The sequence below is a fragment of the Plasmodium falciparum genome, assembly GCF_000002765.6.
Source record: "Plasmodium falciparum 3D7 genome assembly, chromosome: 5".
Lineage (NCBI taxonomy): Eukaryota > Apicomplexa > Aconoidasida > Haemosporida > Plasmodiidae > Plasmodium > Plasmodium falciparum.
This window is the reverse complement of record NC_004326.2, coordinates 647,501-660,000: the sequence shown is the minus strand read 5'-3', so window position 1 is coordinate 660,000 and position 12,500 is coordinate 647,501. Positions and strand designations below refer to the sequence as shown.

The 12,500-nt window shown below is 19.2% G+C and overlaps 3 protein-coding genes across 3 annotated transcripts in view; 2 read left to right on the top strand and 1 right to left on the bottom strand.

The window, feature by feature from the left end:
* Positions 1-1,323: 1,323 nt before the first annotated feature.
* Positions 1,324-1,578, top strand: PF3D7_0515800 (BolA-like protein, putative; the record flags this gene model as incomplete). The annotated part of the gene is made up of 1 exon (XM_001351679.1): positions 1,324-1,578. The coding sequence occupies one exon, from the start codon at positions 1,324-1,326 to the stop codon at positions 1,576-1,578; it is 255 nt and encodes an 84-aa protein (XP_001351715.1).
* A 3,086-nt stretch (positions 1,579-4,664) lies between these two features.
* Positions 4,665-6,035, top strand: PF3D7_0515700 (glideosome-associated protein 40, putative; the record flags this gene model as incomplete). The annotated part of the gene is made up of 1 exon (XM_001351678.1): positions 4,665-6,035. One exon carries the CDS (start codon positions 4,665-4,667, stop codon positions 6,033-6,035), a length of 1,371 nt encoding a protein of 456 aa, XP_001351714.1.
* Positions 6,036-7,894: 1,859 nt separating this feature from the next.
* Positions 7,895-12,500, bottom strand: part of PF3D7_0515600 (conserved Plasmodium protein, unknown function) — a gene marked incomplete at both ends in the record, with an annotated part of 5,448 nt that continues 842 nt past the window's right edge. The window contains 7 exons of the mRNA XM_001351677.1: positions 7,895-8,154; positions 8,262-8,316; positions 8,401-9,108; positions 9,496-10,121; positions 10,417-11,933; positions 12,153-12,224; positions 12,375-12,465. Of these exons, the coding sequence (XP_001351713.1) occupies positions 7,895-8,154; positions 8,262-8,316; positions 8,401-9,108; positions 9,496-10,121; positions 10,417-11,933; positions 12,153-12,224; positions 12,375-12,465 (3,329 nt within the window). The remainder of the gene's footprint in view (positions 8,155-8,261; positions 8,317-8,400; positions 9,109-9,495; positions 10,122-10,416; positions 11,934-12,152; positions 12,225-12,374; positions 12,466-12,500) is intronic.

The window sequence follows — 12,500 nt, the reverse complement described above, 5'->3', positions numbered from 1 at the left end:
CACTCAACACATATAAAGACAAACATTACTATGTATTTATCTTAACATACGTAAAATAAATTACATAACAATAAATTAAAATAAAATAGTACATATATTTATATTTTTTATTTTTACTTTTTAAACATACCTTCATTTATATAACACCAGACATATTATTTGTAAAACAACATAATAATTTGTTTTTTTGTTTTTCTATTTTTCTATTTTTCTATATTTCTATTTTTCTGTTTTTTTTTTTTTTTTTTTTTTTTTTTTATAGTATATATTATATATATATATATATAATAAATATTATATCCTTTTAAATTATATAATAAATTAAAATGTGTATTTTTTTTTTTTTTTTTTTTTAATTATAAAATATGCTTTATTATTATTATTAATCTATGTAAATATCAAACAGTTGTCCTTAATTATGTATTAGTCATTAATATATTCATATTATATATATATATTATATATTTATTTTTTTTTTTTTTTTCCTTTTAATATTCTTATTTTAATTAATTATAAATGCATATATAAATACTTAAAAAAACAAAAATAAAAATAAAAATAAAAAAATATATATATAGTATATATATATATATATATATATATATATATATATATATATGAGTTATTTCTTTTTTTTTCTTTTTCATTATAGATAACTACCAAATAAATTTTTTTCTTTTTTTTTTTGAATACTTTTATTTTAAAATATATATATATATATATAAATACAGAACAAAAAAAATAAAAATACTTTTAGATTTTTTTTTATTTAATATTTTTATAATCTTAAAAAATTATATGTGAAGCATATTTTTTACTTAAAAGGAAAAGAAAATATTTTCATCATATATTAAAAATAAACTTTTAATATATATATAATATATATATTATTACAGCTCATTATTTTAAAAAATAGTAAATATTACATTAAATATATAATTGTATTGTTATATTATAAAAATAAAATTTAATTAATTGATTTTTATTTTGTTATTTTTAATATATAAGTATCTATTTATAATATATGAACGTGAAGTAAACTCCCCTTGTGTGTTTAAATTTAGTCATTATATTAAAAAAAACACTATAAATATATATATATATATATATATAAATATTTGTACCTATTTTTATATATATTTAATATATAGAATACTTTATTTCTATATATGACATATAAAATAAGTAAGGGGAAAAAAAAAAAAAAATATATAAAATAACACAGAGTTTAATTATATTGCTCCGTAATATATATATATATATAATATGTTAATGTATTTTCCTTTTCTTTTTATCAGTCTAATGTTTTTTAGTCGTATGAAGATGTGCATACAAAAGGTTATTGAAGATAAGTTAAGTTCAGCTTTAAAGCCCACATTTTTAGAATTAGTAGATAAATCTTGTGGATGTGGAACATCCTTTGATGCTGTCATAGTTTCTAATAATTTCGAGGATAAAAAATTATTAGATAGACATAGACTTGTTAACACTATATTAAAAGAAGAACTACAAAATATTCACGCCTTTTCTATGAAATGTCACACCCCACTGGAATATGATAAATTAAAAAGCAAATGAACATAAATCATAAATTATATAATTAAGCAAACTTCAAAAAAAATAAAATAATAAAGCAATAAAAAATATGGAAATATGATATATATATATATATATATATATATATATATATATAATATTTATTAATATGAATAGATGAAATAAATAATATATTAGACCAAATAATGTTCATTTTTTTTTTTTTTTTTTCTTTTTTGGACAGCTTTTAAATATAGTCACATTTTTTTTAATATATTGTCATTTATAAATTTGTTTATAAAATTTTTTTTTTTTGTATATATGTGTGTGTACATATTATACGTGTATATGTTTTTGTTTATTCATCCTATTTTTATTTTACTTTTTTAATTAACAATGAAGTTGTATACATATGATTAAACAAAAAATATTATCCTTTTCTATATTAATATATTTATTTTTATATGAGAGAAATATTATATGACAATCATTAGATGGAATAATATAAATGTATGAACCCCTATATATTAAGGTCTTTTTTTTTTTTTTTTTTTTTATACTCCATACAACCATATGTTATTTATATAGAAAAAGGAATTTCAATATTATTTATAAACACAATATCTCAGATTTCAGAAATGAAACAAAACAAAATATAGTTCGAGTAGAACATATAATGAAGGATCCTGTGCAAACTTTTTGTTCTTACAAAATTTAGTAATTGCCTATTATGGGCTTTTATACAAAAAAAAAAAATAATAATAATATATTATAGAACAAATGTAGCACCTGCATGCACAAGCTAAATTATAAGAAAGCATTCGTTATGTTTAATATTATTATACAAGTTAATATATATATATAAATATATATGTATGGGAAAATATTATATATATTTAATAGTCTTCATGTTTTTTTTTTTTTTTTTTTTTTTTTTTTATGTGAACTATGGTAGAAGCTTTAACAAAATATGACTGCTATAAAAATAATCATCATTATACAATTGTGCAAATGTTTATAGTTTCTTTTCTTATTTGTTTGCTTCCATTCATATAGAAATTTAATTTAATTACACTTTTTTATTATATATATATATATATATATATATGAATATTTATATGGATACATGAACAACACTTTTACTTTTTCATTTTATACACCTATACGTTGTGATATATATCTTTAAAAAATAAAAACATAAAATAAATAACTTCATAACATAATAAAATATAAAAAGGATTAAGATTATGAAGAAGGTAAATAAAATAATAAGAATACATAGTAACATGTTTTATTTGTCCTTTGTATTATAAACTTACTTACTTACTTTCATATTTTAATATATTATATTTTTCGACATCTTATATAAAATACATACATGTCATAACTTCAACACATTGTATATGTAAATAATATATCCCATACGAATACATAATATGTATTATATATATATATATATATATATATATGATAACACATTATTATAAATCAATTTACATTTTTTTTTTAACTATAATATAATTAATATCCTTTACTGCCATTAAATACATATATATATATATATATATATATATATATATATATACATATATTTATATTTATATTTATATTTATATGTTATTAATTAAAGCAGTCATAAAAAAAAAAAAAAAGTGCAACACAAAAAATTACACACAAAAAAAATATATTATTATTATTATATATATATATAATATATTTTTTTAAAAACATATGTGAAAATATGTGAAAATATGTAAAAATATGTAAAAATATGTTAAAATATTATGAACATGTAAGGTTAAAAAAAACATACATATATTTAAAATTATAGATTAAAAAATTATGAACAAGTAAGGAAAAAATAAAATGACGTATAAAATATAAAAAATACTAAACAAATAAATAAATATATAAATAATAAAAAAAATAAATAAAATTTTAAGCAGGAAAATATACGCACCTTCTGTAAAATTTTAACTTGTCCACCCAAGAAAAAAAAAAAAAAAAAAAAAAAAAAAAAAAAAATTATTTTTATGACTATATACAGAAAATATGAAAATCAGAAAAATATAAAAATAAAATAGAAATTTTAAAGTATGTATATAAAATTCTATGCCATATTTTAGGTATTCAAAAAGAAAAACATATAATATATATCTAAAGTTATGTGTACTTTTGTAAATATTTATATTCATTATAACATTTAATAAAATTCTAGTGCAAAAAGGAAAAAACAAAAAATAAAATAATATAATAAAAAGGAAAATTACATATTAATAAATATATATAATAAATAATTTTTTTTTTTTTTGTTTTTTTTTTTTTTTTGCATATAATACGTATATAAATATATTTATATATAAAAATACATTATATATGTATGTTATTATGTATTTTTTATATTATATAAATAATACATATATATTTTATATATATATATATATTTATATTATTATTTTTAACAAAATTTATTATGAAAGTATAATAGCACATGTATAGTATTTTATTATATATATATTTATATATATGTGTTTACACACAATAATGAATTAAAAAAAAAAAAAAAAAAGGAAAAGAAAAGAAAGAATAATTTATTGATTGAATGATTTATTGATAATAATAGCTATAAAATTTGAATTAAATAAAAATATATATATATATATTATATAATTTGTTCAAAAATAACGAAAAGGACAAAAAAAAAAAAAAAAAAAAGGAAACATTAGAAAACATTAATTAATTATTATTATATTATACAATTTTTTTTTTTTTTTTTTTTTTTTTTTTCGTTGTATTATTATTAATACACCTTTATGGAAAAAAAATAAAAAAAAAGCATACATATATATATATATATATAAACATAATAATATAAGAATACTGCAAAGGGATTTTATATTATACTCTAAGAGCATTTTTTTTTTTTTTTCTTATAGACATTAACGACTACATATATGTTAATAAAAAATTATAGTTAAAATAAAAAAAAATATATATATATATATATACATATATTCATATATATATATATATATGCATTGTAGTATATATTAGAAGACGAAAAAAAAAAAAAAAAAAAATTTTTCTTTTTAATAATAAATATTCAAGTATATAATATGTTAGGAAAAATGAAGTTTGAAAAGTTTAATATACCAGAATGGAGTGATATCGAAAGATATTTTAAAGACCCTGAGCTACTTACAGCAGAGATATTATTTGTAGCTTTAACATTATGTAACGTTTTTGTTATGTATCGTTTATTTTTAGATGTAATTCCGTATCCAATATTTGTGACATGGTGGCAATTAGCTCAAGGATTATTAGTTGCTTATGTATGTGGTGAATTGGGTCGTGAATTTCCCAAATTTGCTTATTTTCCAAAAGTTGAAATTAATGAAAATATGTTGAAGGTATTATTTGTACCATCCATATTTTATTGTTTGATGCTTGTATTATCCAATTATTTATTATACAAAACACCATGTATAGCATCATATCCAGTGTTAGTAAGTTTTACGGTTGTTTTTCATCACTTAACTCGTTTTATTGGTTGTGGAGAAGAATACATGCCGTTGAGATGGAAATCAATAGTGTTTTTATTGGCTGCTTTTATAATTGGTTGTTTCGATTCTAAAACAACAGGAAAGGGTGTTATCGTATGGGCTTTATTATATGCATTGTTTTCAGCAATATTTAGAGCAGGTTTTATGCAGAAAATTATGCATTTAGTAGATGGTAAAGGAAATACGTTACATAACAATCAACATCTGTTAGGTGTACTTATATTACCTGTACTTATATTGTTATCAGGAGAATTAAGTGTATTTGTACACATGCCATATGACATAACATCATTACATACTTGGCAAATGTGGGGTTGTTTAATAACTGTTGGTACCTTACCTTTTATAAAAAATGTTATATCAAATAGATTGGTAAGAAGAACAGGACAAGGACCATGGAGATTTCTTGAAATTATATCCATAATTCTTGTATTTTTTATTGGTATGACATATAATGCACCATCATTCAAAGGTTATTTAGCTATATTATGTGTAATTATTGGAAGATCTTTAGGTGCTTTTGATGTATTATTAAATGCATCAGATTACATGCATGCAGAAGACGAAAGAAAAAGAAAAAACCCAAGAGCTAGTTATGCCAAAAGTAGACAAGGAACACAAGCCTCAAAACCATTCCTGTCATCAGCTGATAATGAAGAAGATGAAGAAAGTTCATTTAGTTCGAATGATAGCAAAAGTTATCAAGGATCACAAGATTATGATGATAAAGAAAGTGTAAACAGTAGCTCACAACAATATAGTGTACATAAAGGAACTAGCCATATGGACAGTTCATCAAATCAAACAAGTCACGGAGTTATCTCAGCTGATGAAGGTAGAGGAGAACATTCAAGAGCAGCAACATTCAAATCAAAATCAAAATTATCCAGAAATTATTCATCAAAGCAACATGAAATGCTTGATTCACAAGCATAATATATTGTGTATTATGCTTATATATAGATGTTTATGCATTCAAAATATATAAATAAATAAGTAAATGGAAGTAATCAGTAAATATGTATACTTTATATATATATATATATAATATATATATTTTTAATATGCACACAAGAATACATTCACATATTATATATATATATATATATATATATATATATATATATATGTGTGTATGTATGTATTTTTTTTTATGTGCCTCTCATTTTATATCATTTTCCCCATTTCTCTTTTTTTTTTCTATTTTCTTCCTTTTTTTTTTTTTTTTTTGTGAATTTTTTATTTTATAAAAGATATAAATATATAAATATATATATAATATATAGTTGTAAAAAGAATATTACTTTAAAAAATAAAATAAAAATAAAAATAAAAATACAAATATAAATACAAATACAAATACAAATACAAATATGTTACCGTAGTTCAGTTTGAAATTTTTTTTTTTTTTTTTTTTTTTGAATTCATGATTCTCTAAAAAGAAAAAAAAGCATTATATATCTACATATATATCTACATATATATATATATATATATATATATATATAACATTGTTAATTTTTAGTTTTTGAATATGTAATATTTAGTAGTTCATCTTAATATAGAAAATGCATACACACTTTATATATATATTTTTTTTTTTTTTTTTTTTTTTTCCTAAATATGTGGGAAGTAAAATATTATTTCATATAGTCATTTAAAAATTAAATAAAATATCCCATAATATGCAAAAAGGAAATAATAGGATAAGATGTATATACACACAATTTAAAAAAATAAATGAAAATAAAAAAAACAGGAAAGATGGAATTCTATCAGTATAACGAAGGAAATATATTTATATATATGTTTATTTACGGATAATATTAATTATGTATGTATAAATTTGTAAATATAATTTCTTTTTTTTTTTTATAATACAATTCATTGATTGATAAATATGTATTTGTATATATATATAGAAAAATCCATTTATAAGTTAACATTTTTATGTTGTCTTATATAGAAACTTACATAATTATTATATACATATATATATGTATATATGTATATATGTATGTTTATATGTGCATATTATTAATGTCAAATTGTTATCTATAAATATATTTCCCCAGCTTTCATGAAAATACTTTAGATATATTTCCATATAATTAAATACTCAACTTATATGAACTTATATTAAAAAAAAAAAAAAAAAAAAAAAAAAAAAAACCACATAATATATTCCTATATTTGTGTAATGAACAAATAATATATATATATATATATATATATATATATTACATTTTATTTAATTTATATTTGTAAAATTAAATGTGAACTATAACTTTTCCCATAATTTTTTTTTATTTTATGAACACGAAACTATAAATAAAATTTCAGCAAGTGGTAATTATGTTCACCTTAATTATTTAAGAATATTAAAACCAAATATATATATTTCATTTCTTGTATTTCCTAAAATTTTATAAAAGGAAAGAAGAAAAAAAATAAGAAAATAGATAAATGTTCTTAATAGTGATAATAAAATCATTCTTAATTTTTTTCTTTTTTTTTTCCCTACTTCTATAGTATATATTACACAGAAAAAAAAAATAAAAAAAAAATAAAAAAAAAATAAAAAAAAAATAATAGGTACAAATATGTGTTTATAAATATATATATATATATATATATATATATTTTATCATTTTGTAAAAATTAATTTTTATAAATGGTAATACTATTACAAGGTATATGTATATATATATGTATATATGTATGTATTATGTATATGTGTGGAATACATTAAAAAAATAATAATAATAATAATAATAAATACATGAATATACATTCTACAGATTTTTAAATAAATTATTTATTCTTATATCATTTTTAAATGAATAGGCATTTGAAAATTCTGGAATGATTGTTTTATTCTTTCTGTAATCATTATGATCTTTATAGTATGCATTCACATTACAACTTTTGTGAGAACGTATATTTGGAAATAGTAACCCCATGATACTTTCATAGGCCATATTTTTATTTGTTATTTTAGTTGGTATATCTTGTGATATCCTATTATAGTTCATTTTGTTATTATAAGATAAATCTTAAAAAGAAAAGATAATTAAATTTGTGAATAAATATATATATGTTTATATATATATGTTTATATATATATATATGTTTTTTTATTTATTATATTTTTGTGTATACTTTCAGAAGACATTTTATTGATTTTCCTTGATAGAACATCGTTAAAGTCATTTACCTTAAGAATAAAAATACATATAAATATATATTGTTCATATATTTATATATTGATTAAGAGACATTATTTATTATTTTTTTTTACTTCATTATCCATTTCCGTATTGGGTATATATTTCATATCAAATCCATCTCCCACTACATATACATTAGGCATATTACAAATCATCTGACCAATTTTTGGATAATGACATATTTTCATGAGAGGACGTAACTCACATTTATACAATTTAAACCATTCATTTGTTAAGTGTATAAATTTAATTCCATATATTCCATGTTGGGATAAAAGATATACACTATTTTTTATCTGCTGTTTTTCAAAAAAATTTATTTTCCTTGATGTAATAAAATCTTCATACGTCAAATCACTAGAATAATACACAGGACCACATAATTGCTTATTCATCTCATACTCACTTAATATCACACCATTAGCCTTATATTTTAAAAATAATGTATTCTGCTTTTTACACACATGTATCACTAAATTGTATAAAAGCTTATGTAAATGGTATCTTAATATTTCTACATTCTCATTTGGATAACAATAAGAATTTTTCATTTGCATTTCTATATCCATATCTATATCCTCATAATTATAATTATAATTATAATTCTTCCTTAACTCTTCATATTTATCAGCGTTGTAAAAATCATCATTTTTATTCAAACCATAAATGAAGTTGTCATAATATTTATTGCTATTCAATTTGCCAACATTCGTATTATCTCCTCCCAAAATGTCCAGCACATTAACACTTTCGCCCTCAGCACAAGCCTTCGCAACATCCTACAAAAAAATTAAGAAATATATATAAATATATATATATATATATATATTATTTGTTTATATAATTTGATTTAGTGATATATTATGAACTGTTCATAAAAAAAAAAAAAGAATATATATATATAAATATATATATATATATTTACATGAACAGGTCATGCAGAAAAAAAAAGAAAAAAAAAAAAAAAGAACATACATGAATATATTACACATATTTTTATATTAACAGGTCATACGGAAATATATTATATATATATATATTTATACATTATACACATTTTTATATTAACAAGTCATACAAAAAAAAAAAAAAAAAAAAAAAAAAAATGTATTCATTTTATAAATTTTTTTTTTTTTTTTTTTTTTTTTTTTTTTTTTTTTTTTTACTTCATATGTTATATCTTTGAAATAAGGAGAATTACTAAGAGTGGTAAATTTCGATTTTGAAAAAGTTTTAAAGTTTTCTTGTTTATTGTCTGTAAATAAATTATCATAATAATCTTGTGCAGCATCTAAAGTGAAAACTTGCATGATTCTTCCATATCCTGCTATAATTAAATTTGGAATTTCTTCTAATAATTTTCTCAATTTTTTGGTTTTATAATAATTGAGATAAAAGCTTAATGGGTATTGTTCAGCATAGGTTTTATTCCATTCACTTTTAATAGTAGAAACGAATACTCCAATAAATTGAGCATTAGTATTATTTCTTTCGAATGAATTAAAGAAATCTGAATTTTTTGTATATTTATCACTCGATAAATTTTCTGATTTGAATAAGTTGGTGGTATCATGTGTTTCTTGGCTTTCAAGCTGATATTCCGAAGAACCGTGTGTCCCTGAAGTGTTTATGAAATGTAAAAGTTCGCTGTTTGATTTTAAAATACTTGCATTATTATCTGCAAAGGTTTCTTCTTGATTTGGATCATCTCCTTGGTTTTTATGAGTGCCTGTATCACTTTTTCCAACCATATCGTGATCTTCATTATCTTGTAGATCGCACGATTTGATATCTATACCGCGGGAATAAAAAAATAAAACAAAATAAAATAAAACAAAACAAAATAAAATAAAACAAAACAAAATAAAATAAAATAAAATAAAATAAAACAAAATAAAATAAAATAAAATAAAACAAAATAAAATAAAATAAAATATATGTATATGTATATATATATAACCATAAGTAATAAATATAGTAAAGTGCTACATTGTTACAAAATTCTGTTTATTTATTATCTTTATTATATACTCATTCTTTCTAATTTTATTATTTTATTATTTTTTTATTTTTTTTTTTTGAATTACTTGAGTTCAATATTTGATCCTTTATTTTATTTATTTCATTCCATTCTATTTTCTGTCTTTCTGATAAGATAACTATGAGTTGATATAGAAGGATATGTAACTGCATTTTTGTTAAAATTTTGGAGTTGTAATTTTTATTTGAGTAATCATTATTATTAGAATGTAGTTTATTTAGTGAACAACTACTTAACACATCCTTTGAGAGAGGAATAAAATTGGGATTATTTTGATTATTATTATAATAATAATTATTATTGTTATTATTGAAAATTGTGTTATAATTTTTATTATATGGATAATTTAATTTATTTAATATTTGAAGGTCATTATTATGTGTATGATGTTTATTTTTGTCACCAAATAATATACCCTTCCAACTTTTTTGAGGAAATAAATTTGAAGAAGTTATTTTCTTTTTATTAAAAGAAAAAGGATTATTTTTCAATTCATTGGAACTTAATGATTTTATAAAATGGAAGTTATCAAAAGAATTTTTTTTATACATATTAAAAAGATGTTCTGAACTATGATTATTATTTAAAGAAAATTGTTTATCGAGAACAGGCATAGAATGAGAATTTTTTTTGTTATATAATAATTTGAATGAAGATTTATTTTTGAGTTCATGACTTGTGAATGATTTCATAATAAAATTTAGTTGAGGTATTTTATAATTATATGTTTCTGGTGTTATTCTAATTTTCATATCATTTTGAAGAGTAAATATTTGTATTTCTTGTATTTCTTCTAAAAATGTTTGTAATTTATCTATCCCACAACGAATTTGTATTGATTTCAAATTAAAGGAAGCTCCGAATATTTTTTTGACTTCTTGAGGTAATTTAGTTAAGGATATACTATTATTAATATTTGTATCTTCCTCAGATAATTTTGCATTATAATTAGTACACTCAGATAATGTTCCTAAAATTATTTTTATGAAAAATTTTCTATTTTCATCCATAGGTGGAGTTTTATATTTTATGATAATATTTTTTTCGGATATATCATTTTTATTTATAAAACATGGAAAACATTTTTTTTCATAATGCAAATGTTTATTATCATCATTTGTTTTCTTTTCTTCCTCATTATTATTGTCTTTTATGTTACCCTTTTTATCATCATCATTATTATGGTCCTTCTTATCACCCTTTTCTTCCTCATTATTATTGTCTTTTCTGTTACCCTTTTCATCATCATTATCATGGTCCTTCTTATCACCCTTTTCATCATCATTATTATGGTCCTTCCTTAAACTCCTTTCATCATCATTATTATGGTCCTTCCTTAAACTCCTTTCATCATCATGATCCTTTTTATTATCATCCTTTATCTCTTCAAATATCAAATAACTATCTATACTTTTCAACAAATCATATATATTTGTAAATCCAGCTTGTCCCAAATTTAGCAATGCATTATATTTCTTACAATATTCCCCAGATATGTTTTCTAATTTTATTCCTTTATAAGCAAAGGATTTTATCAGCAATAGCAAATTCTTTTTTGTATGTCTATAGGGGAAAAAAAAAAAAAAAAAAAAAAAAAAAAAAAAAAAAAAATTATTAACCTTGTACTACTAAATATTAGAATTATGAATAAGTATGACGATTATATTACAAAACAAATAAAGAATAAAATATGTACACATAAAAAACAATGAAAAAAAAAAAAAAAAAAAAAAAAAATAACACCCCTGTTTGTGTGGATTTATTTTGTTCACTTTGACATACTGTTGAATTTTCTGATATATGTATAACGAATTTTGTGGTTTAAATTCGGGAGCTATAGGGTTTAGCTTGCTCCTTTTAAAAAAAAAAAAAAATATATATATAAAATATATAATATAAAGAATAATATATGAATGCTAAATGAATATATGAAACACATATACCTAATTATATTTCATTTAAATCATTTTTTTTTTTTTTTTTTTTTTTTGTTCTTAGCTTTACTCATATTTTTGAATGTTATCTTCTTGGATATTTTCTTCAATCTCACATTTCAAGCTTTCTATATATTCAACATCAGAAATGTTATTTTGTCCTGTTTAATATAAAAATGGGAATATTTTTTTTTAT